Genomic DNA, 19,848 nt, shown 5'->3' on the forward strand with positions numbered 1-19,848 from the left:
CGGGGGTGAATGGGAAGGGGTTTGGTCCATTGGGATTCTACAAAACTGGAGTGAATGGGAAGGGATTTGGCTCATTGGGATTCTGTGCAGTGGGAGTGAATGTGAAGGGGTTGGTCCATTGGGATTCCATATTTTGTGAGTGAATGGGAGAGGCATTGTGTTATCCCAGATAACTAATCAGTTTTGCCTATGATGGACCCGTGGTCAAATAGTTTGCCAATACTCACTGTTTAGGCATACAGTGAGGGCATGTACGAGGGAACCCGTACTCCAGATACAATCCATGCCTTCAAGAGAGATAGTGGGGAGAATTTTGGTGAGGGGGGAGCTTAACATGCTCAAAGATATCCCACTCAGTAGCTACCATCGCAGTCGGTTTCAGTCATTGGGTTCGCTCGAGTGAAAGTGACATCTTGTCATTGGCGACTTTGTTTGTCTTTCTTTAAAGCTTTAAAGCTTTCTTTAAAAATTTCTTTAAAGCTGCAGACTGGTGGTCTTTGAAACTAAGCCGGCCGAGGACCCCACCTCCCACAGCAACCTGTACACCATGAAAGTGCCCGAGAACCCGCTGTCTGGGATGGGGGCTGGGCACTCGGACCCGATCACAGCCCGGCAGTGATGCCAGTCCCCCACAGGAGACGGACAGAAAAGAGATTGTTGGCAACTGGACGAGGTTTGCCCTATATTTAAAGCTGCTCTCACATGTCAGTGTGTGGGTCAAAGGTTCACTGTTGGATGCGAATCTCCTTTGAACGTTTCGGACTGGGTGTCCTTGTATTATAGAAACATCTATAAACCCGGTAATGTGTAAAGTTTGAATGATGAATATTATAAAGTAGAATTGAGGAATGGATGAAGTCAATTGTGGTAATCTATAAATAAAGAAATATATTTGAAGTGTTACATCTTTCTTTTTGGTGCTGTAAGGATTCATTCCCTGCAGTGCACTGATTTTACCCTAGTGTCTGCTCAGTTGTGACAGGATGTGGAGAAAGCCTCAACCCAGCAGATAATGGTGTCAGAACATGTGCATAATGCACTATGGTTTAAGCAAGCCAAGGAATTCATGCTCAATACACAGACCCTCACCACCGATTCCAGCCCCCTTCCCGGCAATTGTCTCAGGCTGAACCAGAGTTCACAATCTTGGCGTCCTATTCGAACACGAGCTGAGCTTGAGATCTCATCTCCTCTCCATCACCAAGACCGCCTACCTCCACCTCCGTAACATCGCCCCCACTCCGCCCCTGCCTCAGCCCATCTGCTGCTGAAACCCTCACCCCCATGTCTCTGTCACCTCCAAACTAACTATTCCAATCCTCTCCAGGCTGGCCTCCCCATCTCCCACCCTCTGTAAACTTCAGCTTATCTTCATATTTAAATACATGGCCTCCTTGCCCCTCCCTATCTCTGTATCTGGCCCTACAAACCCACCCCCACCTTCTCCCCTTGAACTTTCCGTCCCTCTGACTCTAGCCTCTTGTGTATCCCGCTTTCCTTTTGCCCCACCATTGACGGCCGTGCCTTCAGCCGTCTAGACCCCACGCTCTGGAATTCCCTCCCTAAATCCCTCCTCTTCTCCACCTCCCTCTCCAAGTTTAAGACCCACCTTAAAACCCATCTCTTAGGTCACCCTTCCTAGTTTGGGATTCCCTTCTTTGGCTCGGTCTCCATTTTTGTCCGATGTCACCTCTGTGAAGCACCTTGGGATGTTTTTCCACGTTAAAAGCGCAGGTGGACCTGTGATGGATTTGGACTGTCCTACTCCACAGTGTAACAGAGAGTCAGATGCATTTTAGTAAAGATATGATCAGATTGGACCCTTCTTTTGCTCAGTAGAGGAAGCTGCTCAGCAGAATCGGTTTCCGTGAGAGATTTATGGATCGGCTATTTCATCTGCAGTTTATAAAATTGCTAATCGAATTTGAACATTGAATTCAGGTCCTCTTTATAGATTGATTGCATCTCGTACTTTCCCAGTGCCAAGTATTAAAAGAAACCCACAGCCTCCCACTGTGTGGCTGGTCGGGGTGGGATTGTTAAAGGAATAAATATCTTAATGGAATAAGAGCCACTTGTAGTAAGTATCCTCATTGTAATGTCAAACACAAAGCCCCAGGATGATCTTGAACACAAAAACAGTTTGGCAGACGAGCTGTTTGCTCCAGACGCCCTGTGAATAATTCCAACAGGGAGCTGCATCTAGAGGGTGTTGGTCTCAGGTAAGTCATACTCCCTCCCTCCCACCTCCAGCCTCAGGTAAGTTATGTTAAACTGGTATAGAATCATAGAATCAAAGAAAGGTTTCAGCATGGAAGGAGGCCATTCGGCCCATTGAGTCCGTGCCGGTTCTCTGCAAGAGCAATCCAGCTAGTCCCACTCCCCCGTCCTATCCCCGTAGCCCTGCAAATTTTTTCCTTTCAAGTACTTATCCAGTTCCCTTTCGAAGGCCATGATTGAATCTGCCTCCACCACCCCCTCAGGCAGTGCATTCCAGATCCTAACCACTCGCTGTGTAAAAAAGTTTTTCCTTATGTCACCTTTGGTTCTTTTGCCAATCACCTAAAACCTATGTCCTCTGATTCTTGACCCTTCTGCCAATGTGGACAGGGAGTAAGTATAGAACCTAGGTTAGACCACACTTGGAGTATTGTGCACAGTTCTGGTCTCCATAGTATAAAAAGGATATTTTCTCGAGGGCAATTAGGGATGGGCAATAAATGCCGGCCTTGCCAGCGACGCCCACATCCCGTGAACGAATAAAAAAAAAATATAGTAGCATTAGACAGGGTGCAAAAAAGATTCACAAGGATGATATCAGAACTGAGAGGATATACTTATCAGGAAAGGCTGAACAGGCTGGGGCTCTTTTCTCTCGGAAAAAGGTGGCTGAGGAGTGACCAGAAAGAGGTCTTTAAAATTATGAAAGGGTTCGATAGGGTAGACATAGAGAAAATGTTTCCACTTGTGGGGGAGTCCAAAACTAGAGGCCATAAAAATAAGATAGTCACTAATAAATCCAATAAGGAATTTCAGGAGAAATGTCTTTACCCAGAGAGTGGTTAGAATTTGGAACTCACTATCACAAGCAGTCGTTGAGGCAAATAGCATAAACGCATATGAGGGAGGAAGGAATAGAGGAATACTGATAGGGTTAGATAAAGTAGAGAGGGAGGAGGCTCATGTGGAGCATAAATGCCGGCATAGACCAGTTGGGCCGAATGGCCCATTTCTCTGCTGTAGTTTCAATGTAACTCGATGTACTCCCCCACGACCCCTGGCCTCAGGTAAATCTTACTCCCACCCCCTGATCTCAGGTAAATCTCACTCCCCACCCCCCTGACCTCGGGTAAATCTCACTCCCCACCCCCTGATCTCGGGTAAATCTCACTCCCCACCCCCTGATCTCGGGTAAATCTCACTCCCTCCCCCTGATCTCAGGTAAATCTCACTCCCCATCCCCTGCTCTGGGGTAAATCTCACTCCCCACCCCTTGATCTCGGGTAAATCTCACTCCCCACCCCTTGATCTCGGGTAAATCTCACTCCCCACCCCTTGATCTCGGGTAAATCTCACTCCCCACCCCTTGATCTCGGGTAAATCTCACTCCCCACCCCCTGCTCTGGGGTAAATCTCACTCCCCACCCCTTGATCTCGGGTAAATCTCACTCCCCACCCCCTGATCTCGGGTAAATCTCACTCCCCACCCCTTGATCTCGGGTAAATCTCACTCCCCACCCCCTGATCTCGGGTAAATCTCACTCCCCACCCCCTGCTCTGGGGTAAATCTCACTCCCCACCCCTTGATCTCGGGTAAATCTCACTCCCCACCCCCTGATCTCGGGTAAATCTCACTCCCCACCCCCTGATCTCGGGTAAATCTCACTCCCCACCCCCTGATCTCGGGTAAATCTCACTCCCTCCCCCTGATCTCGAGTAAATCTCACTCCCCACCCCTTTGTCCCCATTGATAATTTTCTTCGCCTTTTTGTATCAAGTGAAAGATGTAACCGATTGAAGCGGCCTATCAGAACGCAGGGTTGGCCTCACGTGCCCACGGCCTCCAATGGGGTTGAGCAGAGGCGGGGCTTCGAATGTTACAATGCACACGTGACCATGGCTCCTGGGAGAGACGGGAAACCCTGGGTGACAGGTCGGGAGTCTGGAGTCTGGACTCGGGAGTCTGGAGCCGGAGCCAGACTGAAACTGACCATCTCGGCCCAGCGCAGCACAAGGAGCCGGCTGAGCGGACAGGGCCAGAGGGGCACAGGGGGGAAAGGGAGAAGAACAAGAGGCAGAGCGTAGAAAGAGGGGAGGATGGAGTGAGGCAGGGAAAGCAGCGGGATCCGCAAGGGAAGAGATCCCCGGAAATCTTAAAAATCCAGCATTCTACATCTAGAGAGAATCAGGAATTAGAGAGAAAGAAACAGCAACAGAGAGAGAGAGAAACAGCAACAGAGAGAGAGAGAAACAGCAACAGAGAGAGAGAGAAAGAAACAGCAACAGAGAGAGAGAGAAACAGCAACAGAGAGAGAGAGAAAGAAACAGCAACAGAGAGAGAGAGAAACAGCAACAGAGAGAGAGAGAAAGAAACAGCAACACAGAGAGAGAGAGAGAAACAGCAACACAGAGAGAGAGAGAGAAACAGCAACACAGAGAGAGAGAGAGAGAGAGAGAAACAGCAACATAGAGAGAGAGAGAGAGAAACAGCAACATAGAGAGAGAGAGAGAAACAGCAACATAGAGAGAGAGAGAGAGAGAAACAGCAACATAGAGAGAGAGAGAGAGAGAAACAGCAACATAGAGAGAGAGAGAGAGAAACAGCAACATAGAGAGAGAGAGAGAGAGAAACAGCAACACAGAGAGAGAGAGAGAAACAGCAACACAGAGAGAGAGAGAGAGAGAGAAACAGCAACACAGAGAGAGAGAGAGAAACAGCAACAGAGAGAGAGAGAGAAACAGCAACAGAGAGAGAGAGAAACAGCAACAGAGAGAGAGAGAGAGAGGAACAGCAACACACAGAGAGAGAGAGAGAGAGAAACAGCAACACAGAGAGAGAGAGAGAAACAGCAACACAGAGAGAGAGAGAGAAACAGCAACACAGAGAGAGAGAGAGAAACAGCAACAGAGAGAGAGAGAAACAGCAACAGAGAGAGAGAGAAACAGCAACAGAGAGAGAGAGAGAGAAACAGCAACAGAGAGAGAGAGAGAGAAACAGCAACAGAGAGAGAGAGAGAGAAACAGCAACAGAGAGAGAGAGAGAGAAACAGCAACAGAGAGAGAGAGAGAAACAGCAACAGAGAGAGAGAGAAACAGCAACAGAGAGAGAGAGAGAGAAACAGCAACAGAGAGAGAGAGAGAGAAACAGCAACAGAGAGAGAGAGAGAGAAACAGCAACAGAGAGAGAGAGAGAGAAACAGCAACAGAGAGAGAGAGAGAGAAACAGCAACAGAGAGAGAGAGAGAGAAACAGCAACAGAGAGAGAGAGAGAGAAACAGCAACAGAGAGAGAGAGAGAGAAACAGCAACAGAGAGAGAGAGAGAAACAGCAACAGAGAGAGAGAGAAACAGCAACAGAGAGAGAGAGAGAGAAAAACAGCAACAGAGAGAGAGAGAGAGAAACAGCAACAGAGAGAGAGAGAAACAGCAACAGAGAGAGAGAGAGAGAAACAGCAACAGAGAGAGAGAGAGAGAGAAACAGCAACAGAGAGAGAGAGAGAGAAACAGCAACAGAGAGAGAGAGAGAAACAGAGAGATCTTTAAATAAACAACACAAATCTATACTTTGTGCTGAAGATCAGAACAGACAAGGACAGACTCCCCTTGTTGCTGACGGTTTGGGTATTTGGGTCCAGGCAGTGAGATGGAGAAGTACGAGAAGCTGGGTAAAATCGGGGAGGGCTCGTACGGGGTGGTGTTCAGATGTAGGAACAAGGACACGGGCCAGATCGTGGCCATCAAGAAGTTTGTGGAGTCAGAGGACGATCCCCTGATAAAGAAGATTGCTCTGAGAGAGATCCGGATGTTAAAGGTAAGCTGACATTAACTGCAGCATTTAGCCAGTCTCGGGCTGTCGATTGTAACTGTGTATATAGAGAGAGATTGCGAAATCCCTCTTCCTGGACGGTGTGAATCTTAACTCACACCAAGTCCCGTTCACCCATCGCCGACCTACATTCACTCCCAGTCCACCAACGCCTCGATTTTAAAATTCTTATCCTTTTGGTTCAAATCCCTCTTTGGCCTCGCCCCTCCCTATCTCTGTAACCTCCTCCAGCCCTACGACCCTCCGAGATCTCTGCCTTCCTCCAACTCTGGCCTCTTGCGCATCCCCGATTTCCTTCGCCCCACCATTGGCAGCCGTGCCTTCAGCTGTCTAGGCCCTGAGCTCTGGAATTCCCTCCCTAAACCCCTCCACCTCTCCCTCCTCCTTTAAGGCGATCTTTGACCAAGCTTTTGGTCTCCTGTCCTTATTTTTTACTACTTTAGAAGAAAAAAAGAAAGACTTGCATTTATATAGCGCCTTTCATGACCTCAGGACGTCTCAAAATGCTTTACAGCCAACGAAGTACTTTTGAAGTGTAGTCGCTGTTGTTATGTAGGAAACGCCGCAGCCAATTTTGACACAGCAAGATCCCACAAACAGCAATGAGATAAATGACCAGATAATCTCTCTTTTTAGGTGTTGGTTGAGGGATAAATATTGGCCAGGACACTGGGGAGAACTCCCCAGCTCTTCAAATAGTGCTATGGGATTTTTCACATCCACCTGAGAGAGCAGATGGGGCCCTCGGTTTTCCGTCTTAAAGGCCCTATATCAATGCAAGTTGTTGTTGCATTGTCCCTGTTTGAGATCTCTGCACTAAAGAATGTGAAATGTCTTCGCTAAGAGAGATGGGTTGTGTCATTGGGATTGCAAGAATGTGACTGCATCAATCACTTCATTCCCTGAGAGAGACAGAGACACAGGGGGTATGGAGAGCACAGGGGCCATGTCAGAAATGTACCTCATCAACCATCTGTCAAAGGGTGGAAGGCTCCCAATCACCAATTTGACCCAGCCCCCCTATGTCTAACCATTGCTCACCACTTGCCTTTAAGATGCTTGCTCGTGGGTTTGCGCTGTCTCTGGCTCAAAAATAACATCTTGTATTTATATAGTGCCTTTAACGTAGTAAAACATCCCAAGGCGCTTCACAGGAGCGTAATCAGATAAAATTTGACACTGAGCCACGTATGAGATATTTGGACAGGTGACCAAAAGCTCGGTAAGCGAGGTAGGTTTTAAGAAGCATGATAAAGTTGATTGGATTCCTCTGCAGTAATAGAATTCTACAGTGTGCACCTATTAACTTCTCGATGAAGCCCCACAATGGTTTCACAGTATTAACATGGCTGATCCAGGAGACTGGGTGTGTGATGGGGACTGAGGCACACTTGAGTTTTCAGTCTGACCAGCAATGGTCTAAAACTACCACCGTCCAAATCTAAATTTGAGGTTCCTGTGAGCCTCAGAACTCTGGTGGGTACCAACTGTAAACTAATTGATCCACGCCAAACATTTATTGCCTCCTTCCATTAGACCAGAAGGGACCTGAATACCCCCTCCACTCTCCCCTCCCCACTGGACCAACAAGGGCAGAGAAACTCCTTCCACCAAGGCCTGAGATGCATCCTTCCCAATGGACTGCCATGAATTACACTTTCCCCCACAAGACTTTCAGAATCTGTCAAGGGTCTCCCCATCCCCTCCCACTCAGAATCGTACCACCCTCCCTCCTCCCCCAAACTCAGAGTCGTACCCATTCCCCTCCCCCCACTTCGGAATCGTACCCATTCCCCTCTCCCCCCCCCTTCGGAATCGTACCCATTCCCCTCTCCCCCCCCCCCCCCCCTTCGGAATCGTACCCATTCCCCTCTCCCCCCCCCCCTTCGGAATCGTACCCATTCCCCTCTCCCCCCCCCCCTTCGGAATCGTACCCATTCCCCTCTCCCCCCCCCTTCGGAATCGTACCCATTCCCCTCCCCCCCCTTCGGAATCGTACCCATTCCCCTCCCCCCCCCCCCCTTCGGAATCGTACCCATTCCCCCCCCCCCCCTTCGGAATCGTACCCATTCCCCTCCCCCCCCCTTCGGAATCGTACCCATTCCCCTCCCCCCCTTCGGAATCGTACCCATTCCCCTCCCCCCCCCTTCGGAATCGTACCCATTCCCCTCCCCCCCCCTTCGGAATCGTACCCATTCCCCTCCCCCCCCCTTCGGAATCGTACCCATTCCCCTCCCCCCCTTCGGAATCGTACCCATTCCCCTCCCCCCCCCTTCGGAATCGTACCCATTCCCCTCCCCCCCCCCTCGGAATCGTACCCATTCCCCTCCCCCCCCCCCTTCGGATCGTACCCATTCCCCTCCCCCCCCCCCCTTCGGATCGTACCCATTCCCCTCCCCCCCCTTCGGATCGTACCCATTCCCCTCCCCCCCCCCCCCCTTCGGAATCGTACCCATTCCCCCCTCCCCCCAAACTCAGAATCATACCCACTCCCCTTCCCTCCCCATATAAGATTTGTCACAAATGACAAAAAACTAAATGCAGGAAATAGCCCCAAGGAACACCGATCAGTCACCAGGGTTTATAACTTTTACTGAGACAAATGATTTCTTCTGTATAAGAACAGATTGTGCTCTGGCTTTAATCGCTGCACTACCTCCAAGTTGGGTTGACATGTATAAAATGCACCATTTTCCTTCTGGCAAAGTGAGCGCAATCTGAACCCCTGGATGTGTTTATTCCCAGTGCTCTGTGCGTTATCCGACATTCAGTACACACAGGAGAAAAGAGTGAATGGGCTGATAGAGGGTTCTAGGAGCTAATGGACAGTCCAAGTGACAATCGTTAAATTGCTACAGTTAATGTTCATGTTTATTTACAGTTTCCCACATTACAACAGTGACTACACTTCCAAAAAAAACTTCATTGTGTGTAAAGCGCTTTGGGACATCCTGAGGTCGTGAAATGCACTGTGTAAATACAAGGCTTTTATGTGAGAGTGAGATTGCGGTAGAATAGAATCTTACCCCCTTTTTGTAACCCAGTTGGTTCATTTCAGTGTACGTTTCCATTCATATCTTTATAAAGGCGAAACATCTTCACCTTTAGGTTTTGATAGAGTAAATAGGGAGAATCTGTTTCCACTGGCAGGAGGGTGGGGAACCAGAGGACACAGATTTAAGGTAATTGACAAAAGAACCAGGATGAGGATGAGGAGAATTTTTTTTTACGCGGAGTGTTGTTATGATCTGGAATGCGCTGCCTGAAAGGGTGGAGGAAGCAGATTCAATGGTAACTTTCAAAAGGGAATTGGATAAATTGCAGGACTGTGGGGAAAGAGCAGGGGAGTGGGACTAACTGGATAGCTCTTTCAAAGAGCTGGCACAGGCACGATGGGCCGAATGACCTCTTTCTGTGCTGTCTGATTCCATCTCTTGCACAGCTGCCCTCTTCGTATTAACAATGGGCGACCAATCTGCTGTAAATTCTTTAATTGGGTGATCTACCAGTGGGGGTCAAGGTCAGGTCAGATCAAGGGGTGGGGTCCATTGATGGTGGAGGTCGGGTTAATGAGGGGGATGTGACTTTGTCCCCTTTGTCCTTCATTGACATTGGTCTGTACAATGGATTTTGCAAAATCTTCATTGGCCCATTCAAACTGCACTGGATGGCTGAGTTTGTTACTTGCACACACGCACACACACTGTCTGTATGATTCAAAGTGGGTGAATCGTTTTGAAGCAAAGCAGCAGGTATCCGCCATCTTGATTTTGATTCAATCGTTTCTACAGAATCACAGTTATTAACCCTTTATTCATGAAAAGAGGAAAATACAGACCTAAATTCTTCAATAAAGGGACAAAGGAACAGTAAGGCTTTTTTCATTTGTTCTCAGGATTTGGGATGACACTGGCAAGGCCACATTTATTGCCCATCCGTGGTTATACGGAGAAGGTGGTGGGCCACCTTCTTGAACCGCTGCAGTTCTGGCGGTGATGGTATTCCTATGATGGTGTTAAGTAGGGAATTCCAGGATAATTATCCAGCAACACAGCAATGGTGATACGCGTCCAAGTCAGGATGGTGTGTGACCTGGGATGATGGTGTTCCCATGACATTGCTGCTCTTCATCCCATTCCCTTCAGCTCCATTGATGCGTCAGATCACGTCAAAGCTCAATGCAGATTGAAACTTTCTCATGTATGACTGTAATATAACTTGTTTAAGATCAAACCTCACTTAAAACCAATTAAGTGTAGACTTGTAATTTAATCTGTAGTTGCTTGTGTTCAAACCCTTTCTGCCTGTCTGGGACAATAATTGGTTATTGAAGTCATTGACAGGAGATCATTCTGACTGTAAATAAACACTCCTATCAGTTTACCTCAGCAAAACTCAACCTGTTGGTTACGGTGTGGTGTGCTGTGCCATCTGTTCTACCCAGCGCCACCCGTACCATCCAGCAAATGTGTACCGACCAGCATCATGTCCTGTGCTATGTTTTATGCTCTGCTTATCATGGTTATAAATCAACATGCAACTCACTGATCTGTTGAGATTAAATTGGGTTTATCAGTACAACTTCTGATAGGTAATTTTTTTTTCCAGAAGTTAGGGGAGGGGGCCCCACATGGCTTACAGTCAGTTAGTATGTGCTTTGTGAATGGTCAGTCTTGCTGTCAATCATAAAACAAAATTCGGAAGCTTTAAATACTTACCTGAGTCTTTTTTGGATTGGACGAAACAAACCAAATTCCGTCCCAGATACAGCCTTCTGATTGAAAAACAAGTTTTCTTTTCAAAACAACGGCATCCAATTTTCACTGCGTCTCTGGCACTTTGAGCCCTGTAGTTAAGTGGCTTTGTGGGCAGTGGTTAGCTGACTAAGATGGGTCCTGCTTCAAGAATCTTTTGGCGCATTCTGCTTGGTGACCGCGATGGATAATCTAGTGTTTCTCTGCTCTGATGAGTTATGAGTTTGTTTTGAGGTTAATAGGGCATCTGTAAGAAAATCACCAGACGGCCCAACTCCACTCCACCTCCAATGACGTTAATTCTAAAATTCTGCACCCCATTTTCTGCCTCCTCTATGCAGTGCTCCCCTGCGTCAAATGGAACATCACAACTGTCTCTTGCATCCACACTATCCACGAGCAATGCCACGGGGGGGGGGGGGGATAGAGAGAGAGACATGAGCACAAAAGTAGCTACAGTTCTTGGTCATGCTGCAAAAGTGGGTTTGGGAGGAGTCAACGAAGATCTGGACAGTGATCGTCACCGGGTGTATTCAGCATCTTGTACTATCGTGTCCTAGAGAAGGTCACGTTTGTATCAATACGCAATGTATGATGCACTTAATTCATCCCCAAGTTGTTCTCGCTACTCCCACCCCACATGATCCACCCTGATATTGCACAACACAAAATTCTCCCTCCATAAACAGCCCTGTTTTGGAATAATTATATCTGTTATTGTGCTGTGCGATATTCACACTTCAAGTGGTTGAGGATGGAAACTTTACATCGTTTTCCCAGTGATAATGCAAGGAGAAGCTTTGATCACAGAATCTGCATAATGGGCATGAATGGTAAGGATTTAGTCCATTGGGTTCTATATAATGGGAGTGAACAGGAACAGATTTGGTTCATTAGGTTACATACAATGGGAGTGAACATGTTGATGACTCCCAAATCCATGCCCATCTTTCCCGCAACTCCACGTTTGAATCTTTCCAGTCAGGTTTCTGCCACTGCACTGAAATGGCCCTCATCAAAGTCACAAATGACATCCTATGTGACTGTGACCATGGTAAACTATTCCTTCTCGACCTGTCTGCAACCTTTGACACAGTTGACCACACTATCCTCCTCCATCGCCTCTCCTCTGTTGTCCAGCTGGGTGGGACTGCGCTCACCTGGTTCCATTCTTATCTATCCAGTCGTAGCCAGAGAATCACCTGCAATGGCTTTTCTTCCAGCTCCTGCATTGCTATCTCTGGAGTCCCCCAAGGATTGATCCTTGGCCCCTTCCTATTTCTCATCTACATGCTGCCCTTCGGTGACATCATCCGAAAACACGACATCAGATTCCTCACGTACGCTGATGACGCCCAGCTCTACCTCACCACCACCTCCCTCGACCCCTCCACAGTCTCTTGATTTGTCACACTGCTTGTCCGACATCCAATACTAGATGAGCAAAAATTTCCCCCAACTAAATATTGGGAAGACCGAAGCCATTGTCTTCCACCTCTAACATCGCCCGTCTCCACCCCTGCCTCAGCTCATCTGCTGCTGAAACGCTCATCCATGCCTTTGTTACCTCTTGACCTAACTATTCCAATGCTCTCCTAGCTGGTCTCCCATCTTCCATCCTCCATAAACTTGTGCTCATCCAAAACTCTGCTGCCCGTATCCTAACTCGACCAAGTCCTGTTCACCCATCACCCCTGTGCTCACTGACCTACTTTGGCTGCCGGTCCGGAAATGCCTCGATTTAAAAAAAATACTCATCCTTGTTTTCAAATTCCACTCTGGCCTCGCTCCTCCCTAACTCTGTGACCTCCTTCAGCCCTACAACGCTCCGAGATCTCTGCGCTCCTCCAATTCTGGCCTCTTGCGCATCCCCGATTTTAATTGCTCCACCAGTGTCTTCAGCTGCCTAGGTCCTAAGCTCTGGAATTCCCTCCCTAGACCTCTTCCCCCCCCCCCCCTCCACCTCTCTCTCCTCCTTTAAGACACTCCTTAAAATCTACCTCTTTTGACCAAGCTTTTGGTCACCTGTCCCAATACCTTCTTATGTGGCTCCGTGTCAAAATTTGTTTGATAATGCTCCTGTGAAGCGCCTTTGGATGTCTTACTACATTAAAGGCGCTATATAAATGCAAGTTGATGTTGTAGTTGAACAGGAAGGGGTTTGGTCCATTGAGCTCTATACGATGGGAGTGAACGGGAAGGGGTTTGGTCCATTGGGTTCTATACGATGGGAGTGAATAGGAAGGGGTTTAATTGGGTTCTATACGATGGGAGTGAACGGGAAGGGGTTTGGTTCATTGGGTTCTATACAAAGATATAATTTTGGTCTAATTATTTTGAAGGTTCTCAAATGACCCGAGGGAGGTTCAGTGAAGAGCTGGATATCAAAGCAGAGAAACACAAAGTCTGCACTTTTCTCCGCAATGCCTGAATAGGTTATTTGAGTCTCTTTAAAGCTTTTTGATATGCTGATTCCCTTTCACCTTTCGCCGCCATGGTGGGGGAGGGGGGTGCGGGGAGCGGCCAACCATTGATAGTGGGTGTCTGCCCAGATGTTGAACAGTGGCCCGGGACTTGCTGCACCCTGGCATTACAAGGACCCGCCATCGGCTGCATTGTGCCATCTACTTCAGCTGCCACGTATAAAGCATTCACAGCAGAGATCCATTGGATCCATGCCAGGGATCCACTGGATTTCATGTGAATGCAGTACCATCCACAGGATGCACTGCAGCAACTCGCCAATGCTTCTTCAACAGCACCTCCCAAACCCATGACCTCTACCGCCTAGAAGGACAAGGGCAGCAGGCACATGGGAATAACGCCGCCTGCACGTCCCCCTCCAAGTCACACACCATCCCGACTTGGAAATATATCGCCGTTCCTTCATCGTCGCTGGGTCAAAATCCTGGAACTCCCTACCTAACAGCACTGTGGGAGAACCTTCACCACACGGACTGCAGCGGTTCAAGAAGGCTGCTCACCACCACCTTCTCAAGGGCAATTAGGGATGGGCAATAAATGCCGGTCTTGCCAGTGACGCCCACATCCCATGAACGAAAAATATAAAAAAAGAGCCTCAGGAATTTGATGTATATTGTGTTTATGTCTTGGTCTCTGGTGATTTTCATAAGAAAACATAACTTAGAATTTAATATTTTGAGTTTTCTTTCTTCAATTTCCTCCCCCACCTCCATACTTCGGCAGCCCTCTGATATACTGCCCAGGTGCCCATTGCTCATATGGGTCTCAGCAGTGTCTGCAGACTATTCTACCATGAGGAGATCACACTCAAGCCTGAGGTTGTCCTCACCTGATGTACAGCAGGGGTCACTGGGTAGTCATCAGGAGCTGGCTGATCTATTCTCCCCCTCAACCCCCCCCCTCCCCACCCTACCTCCGATACTGAGGCCAATAGTAATGGCTGAATGAGTTTGAGGATCAAAGCAGAGTCTGTAAAAGAAAGACTTGAATTTATATGGCGCCTTTCACAACCTCAGGACGTCCCAAAGTGCTTTACAGCCAATGAAATATATTTAAGAATGTAGTCACTGCTGTAATATAGGGAACGGTAGCAGTTATTTGCACAGAGCAAACTCCCACAAACGGAACAACGAGATAATCTTTTTTTAGGTGTTGGTTGAGGAATAAATATTGGCCAGGACACCAGGTAGAACTCGTTTGAAATAATGCCATGGGATGTTTTACACCCACCTGAGAGGCCAGACGGGGCCTCAGTTTAATGTCCCATCCAAGAAACGGCACCTCTGACCATGCAGCCTAGATTGTGTGCTCCAGTCTCTGGAGTGGGGCTTGAACCTTCTCATAGTTTGCAGGGAGTCACTGGATAGCAATCTGAAGCTGAATCCTCCCATCTCAGTCTGAAGGACGCTGGGCTTCAGTGTAGCTCCCTTATTATGCGCGGCTCCAGTTGATAGCAGTGAGCTTAGACTGGGGATAGGCCCTGGGACGTAGCTCGGAGCCACACTGGGCAGTGAGTCTACCCGTCAAGGTGCTGCTTGTTTAATTTATAATCAGTTATCAGGCGCAGCTCTAATCGAAGTCTTTCCGTTAATTGAAGTGCTTTCTATTTAAAGCCCTATCTTGTTGCTGCCCACGTCAGGCCTGGATCTTGTGCTCGTTTCTGGCAGAGACGCAACATCAATCCTTGCCCCAGAAACAGTAACCATCACACGGGCAGAGCCGGCCTGTTGTCTCCCTCGCAATCAGAGCCCTGGCTGGCTGCTCGAATAAAGGAGCGAGATAAAGCTTGGGACCTGTCACCGATGTATAATTGATTGGCAACCCAGTTAGCCGAGTGTATAGAGTCGGAAACGGGTCAGGCACCGAGCCTGCACTGCGGAGCCAAACAGGCCCATTGCACCTTAAAGGTTACCATCCTGCAGTGCGGCCTGTCTATCAGAGCATTAGTGGTTCGATCATAGCAAAAGTGTTCAATGAAGAAGTGCTGGTCCTTGGTGGAAACTGCACCAAGTATTCGTGCTTTGTAGTTATAAAGAAAGAGAGAACGAACTTGCATTTATATAGCGCCTTTCACGACCTCAGGACCTCCCAAAGCGCTTTACAGCCAATGAAGTACTTTTTGAAGTGTAGTCACTGTCGTAATGTAGGAAAGGCGGCAGCCAATTTGCGCACAGCAAGATCCCATAAACAGCAATGAGATAATGAATGGATAATCTGTTTTTAGTCACGTTGGTATTGGATAGGACACCGGGGAAAACTCCCCAGCTCTTCCTCGAATAGTGCCGTGGGATCTTGCATGTTTACCTGAGAGGGCAGATGGAGCCTCGGTTTAACGTCTCATCTGAAAGGCGGCACCTTCGGCAGTGCAGCACTCCCTCAGTACTGCACTCGGAGTGTCAGCCTACATTATGTGCTCAAGTCTCTGGATTGTGACTTGAGCCCATAACCTTCTAAATCAGAGGTGAGAGTGCTACCACTGAGCCAAGGCTGACTCTCGATCATATCTAGTTTGATCATATCAAAAATATTAAATGAATAAGTGCTGGCATTTAGTGGAAATTGCACCAAGCATCAGTGCTGTAAAGAAAGAGAGAACGAACTTGCATTTATATAGCGCCTTTCATGACCTCAGGATGACCCACAGCCCGTATTTTTCTCTTAAACGCGGGTTCAAATAATCATTTTCTTTTACTGAATTCCATTCTGGATAATGTTTAACCCACACCAGGTGCTTTACAGAGTTCCACAGGTGCAGCACTGTACAAAACACTTACTTCAGTGCATTGTGCCTGAAGGATGTTTAATTACAGGCACGCACTGGACCAGAACCAGTGGGACTCTTGATCTGACTGCTGCCCTTCCCCCTCTCCCTTCAGCCCTCAGTTCCCCATTGTCCTCTCAGAAGCAGTTGCTCAATGCTGCCCCGAGAGTCCGTTCTGACCCTGTACTCTTGTATTAATGTCCCTTCCTCCTGGAAACCTTGGGTTAGATCTTCATTTTGGTTCCTCTGTCCGTCTTTCATTAGATGTTAAAGATCCTGTATCTTATCCTGGCACTATTTGAAGAAGAGTCGGGAGGTCTCCATCTTTCCTGGCCAATATTTATCCTTCAACCAACCTCACTGAAACTGATTATCTGGTCATTTATCTCATTGTTGTTTGTGGTACCTTGATGTGCACAAATTGGCTGCCGTGTTTCCTACAGAATATTGGTGTTGGTTGAGGGATAAATGTTGGCCAAAAAACTCCCCTGCTGTCCTTTGAAATAGTGCCATTGGATCTTTTACATCCACCTGAGAGGGCAGACGGGGCCTCGCTTTAACGTCTCATCCGAAAGACGGCACCTCCGACAGTGCAGCACTCCCTCAGTACTGCACTGGGAGCGTCAGCCTAGATTTTGTGCCCAAGTCTGGAGTGGGACTCGAACCCACAACCTTCTGGCATAAGAGGCGAGAGTGCTACCCACTGAGCCATGGCTGAAACCCTAAGTGAGAGTTCTGTCCACTGCAGTGCTGAGCCACACGGACCAGGATTGATCCCTGGTCCGAATTCAATTAGCTGATGACCCTAGGGTGGCTTTAGTGCCCGTGGGCTGGGGTGGTGGTGGGCGGGAGAATCAGGAAGGGTTCCTGCACCTGATGGCTACGTAGCGACCTTATTGAAAGTAAGTGCATGTAAATAGTGAGGGTGAAAAGGATCGGGCTAAGATGTGATGGTGCCCATGGCTGAATAGCCTGTTGACCCGGTCAGCTCAAACTTGAAGAATGGCAACTGGGTGACACACTCGAGGGGTGTTGGTGCTTGTAACCTAGCAAGAGTCAACACTTTGGGTGGTTGAGGGGGGTGCGGAGAACGAGAAACAATGGAGGTCAAAGGGAGCAGGATGGAGCAGTTTGTGGTAAACCAGCAACTTCACAGCATGTGGCAAGGATGCCTCGTTTGTTGAATGGGACAAAGCACTCCCTTATTTATAATATAACCTGTGGCACCAGTTCCGACACGTGCCCTTGACACATTGCTAGCCAAGGGCAGACCACACTCTGAGCATTTGTATTGAGGGACAGCAAGCAGCAATGGTACCTGCAGTCGAGGAATAAATACGAACACTTACTGGCGCATTCTTCATCTTAGTTATTCATTAACACTGACTTGCAGTGTACTTTTGAGTAACTGGAGGGAGCGAGCTCCCCGTCTCTCGCGCTCGCTCCCCGTCTCTCGCGCTCGCTCCCCGTCTCTCGCGCTCGCTCCCCGTCTCTCGCGCTCGCTCCCCGTCTCTCGCGCTCGCTCCCCGTCTCTCGCGCTCGCTCCCCGTCTCTCGCGCTCGCTCCCCGTCTCTCGCGCTCGCTCCCCGTCTCTCTCCCAGGGGAGGTAGAGTATGGGTTAGATACAGAATAAAGCTCCCTCTGTGCTGTCCCATCAAACACTCCCAGGGTACGTACAGCACGGGTTAGATAGAGAGTAAAGCCCAGCCCATCTTCACCCGAGTTTCGGAAGATCACCCACAACAATACTGTTGGGGCTGTGTGTCAGCCACAATGGAAAAATGGATGGATCAGAGTGAGTGGACGCCCGGGTTTGTGAATGACCTCCCAGTACTTGAAAACAGGATAGTAAAACCGGGGTTACGGTCATCAGTCTAGGTGAAGAGCTGGCATCAGTGCAGGTGCGATGGGCTGAATGGCCTCCTCCTATTCTGTAAATTCTGATTCTTAAAAGATAAAAGACTGTGCGCTGCCTTTATTGAAAGCTTCTCTTTCTTCCTATCTGGCCAGAAGCTGGCAGCTTGCCAGGGCACCAGACTTGACACTTCTAAACGTGCTCCTCTCTGACAGTAATCTGTACAGTACAAACCAGCCGTCAGCCTTTCTCCATCTGCTCCCCGATGTGTGTCAGCATGTTAAACAGAGCCCTCTTTGTCCCGAGACTGCTGTGTAAGTGAAGTGACTAACAGTTGTTGGGTCAACCCTCCCTATTCCCAGCCATTGTTTGGCGTGTCAGTGTATTGCTTTTTGCGGTGCTAAGCTCTGCATACCTCAGTGCGTGCATGTATAGTCGTATCCATGGAGACGGACAGCCATGATATATCTGTACATTGTATGCTCGGTGCTTGCTTGTTATCCGAGCATTGGCAAACAGTTCAGACGTGACCCAGGTGCCAGGCTGTTCAAATTGTTGCTTTGATCTTCTTGTCACTGTTGGCGTGCCATCGAGGGTGGCAAGTCTGTCCCATGGGCGGTGGAGGCATTGGCAGAACCACCCTGTGCAATTCAAACCCTGCATTTTTCTGGTCCTCATTCCCTCTCCCTCCTTCCCTCCCCAAGTTATGCAGAAGGGTTTCTGAAGCTTGGAACCCCAGGTGAACAGGGCAGGACATCATTGAGGTTGGAGGCGGGGGGGAAAGAGAAGGCTGGATAAAAGAACAGTGATGCGTTGATGCCAAGCTTGGGTTTTTGAATCCTGGCGATTACAGGAGGAAGATGGAGCCTTTCACTTGATCAGTGCCCCTGCCACTGAACTCCATCTCCACTCGCCCCACCCTCGGTATACTGTACAACCTACAGGATGCACTGCAGCAACTCACCAAGGTTACCTCAGTGGTATGTCACTCCCTTGCGACTTCAGCCACCAAGAAGAACAAGAGCAACAATGTCACGAGAACACCTCCAAGTCATACAGTCTTCCTTCAAGGGCGCTGCGTCACTATCCTGGAATTCCTTGTCTAACGTCATTCTGGGAGCACCATCACCACGTGGACTGCAGCGGTTCAAGAAGGCTCACCACCCCCCTTCTCTCTGACCCTTGCACCCGGGGAACTGAGCAGGGACACAGGCCAGGGAAATAGCCCCCTAAAAAGTGAGGTAATGGAGCTACATTAAAAGAGTGGGGAGGCCAATATAAGCCATCACTTCCTGATTGAATGGCTGCTGGGCTGTGCACAGACCCCATAGAATTAGAATCATAGAATCTTACAGCACAGAAGGAGGCCATTCGGCCTATCGTGCCTGTGTCGGCTCTTTGAAAGAGCTGTCCAGTTTAGTCCCAAATTATTCACGCTCACTTTCTCTTCCTCCTTATTCCAGAGGGGTCAAAGTTCCTTGCCCTTTCCCTGACTTATCTTTCGACACCCTTCCAATACTGCTCTATTCTTCCGTCTTCTGTTAATCAAGTAATGTAGAAGCTCAAATTGCTGGTGTGCAGTCTACGCAGAGTGGGATCTGAGGGCAGGAAGAGAGAGAGAGAGAGAGAGAGACAGACAGACAGACACAGAGGCACTTTGCTAACATGCCCTGGAAATTGGTTTATTTCACAGCTGACAAGTTCAAGGCTGCCGCGTCGGAACTTGGCCTTTAGTACTGCTGCACCCCGGTCCAGCAAACAGTAGCTGTCACAGGGCTGTAAATTCTTCCCTTAGGTTGTTAGGTTTATGGACACAGGGCACAATGTGAGGGCATAAACAACGTGATGAGAAAGAAGACCATTAAGTGGTTTATTGTGGACTCGTAAAGGAGCCTGCAGTCCAGCTTGGAGAGAAAGTGTTGAATAGATGTTTTTTTTTAATGCACTTA

General features: G+C 48.5%; 2 protein-coding genes across 5 annotated transcripts in view; both read left to right on the forward strand.

The window, feature by feature from the left end:
* Positions 1-897, forward strand: part of LOC137306035 (mitogen-activated protein kinase kinase kinase kinase 5-like) — a 104,857-nt gene extending 103,960 nt beyond the window's left edge. For both annotated transcript variants that reach the window (XM_067975059.1, XM_067975060.1), the window contains exon 32: positions 481-897. In XM_067975059.1, coding sequence (XP_067831160.1) covers positions 481-619 — 139 coding nt within the window. In that variant the 3' untranslated portion in view covers positions 620-897. The remainder of the gene's footprint in view (positions 1-480) is intronic.
* A 4,742-nt stretch (positions 898-5,639) lies between these two features.
* The window catches only part of LOC137306036 (cyclin-dependent kinase-like 1), a 39,164-nt gene continuing 24,955 nt past the window's right edge, over positions 5,640-19,848 (forward strand). The window contains exon 1 of one of the 3 annotated variants that reach the window (XR_010958813.1): positions 5,640-6,030. Coding sequence is in view for 2 of the 3 variants with exons in the window: in XM_067975062.1 (XP_067831163.1) it covers positions 5,863-6,030 (168 nt within the window). In the remaining variant the exon portion in view is untranslated. The remainder of the gene's footprint in view (positions 6,031-19,848) is intronic. The other 2 variants (XM_067975062.1, XM_067975061.1) reach the window with 2 other exon arrangements.

This window comes from Heptranchias perlo, chromosome 41 (assembly GCF_035084215.1).
Source record: "Heptranchias perlo isolate sHepPer1 chromosome 41, sHepPer1.hap1, whole genome shotgun sequence".
Classification (NCBI taxonomy): domain Eukaryota; kingdom Metazoa; phylum Chordata; class Chondrichthyes; order Hexanchiformes; family Hexanchidae; genus Heptranchias; species Heptranchias perlo.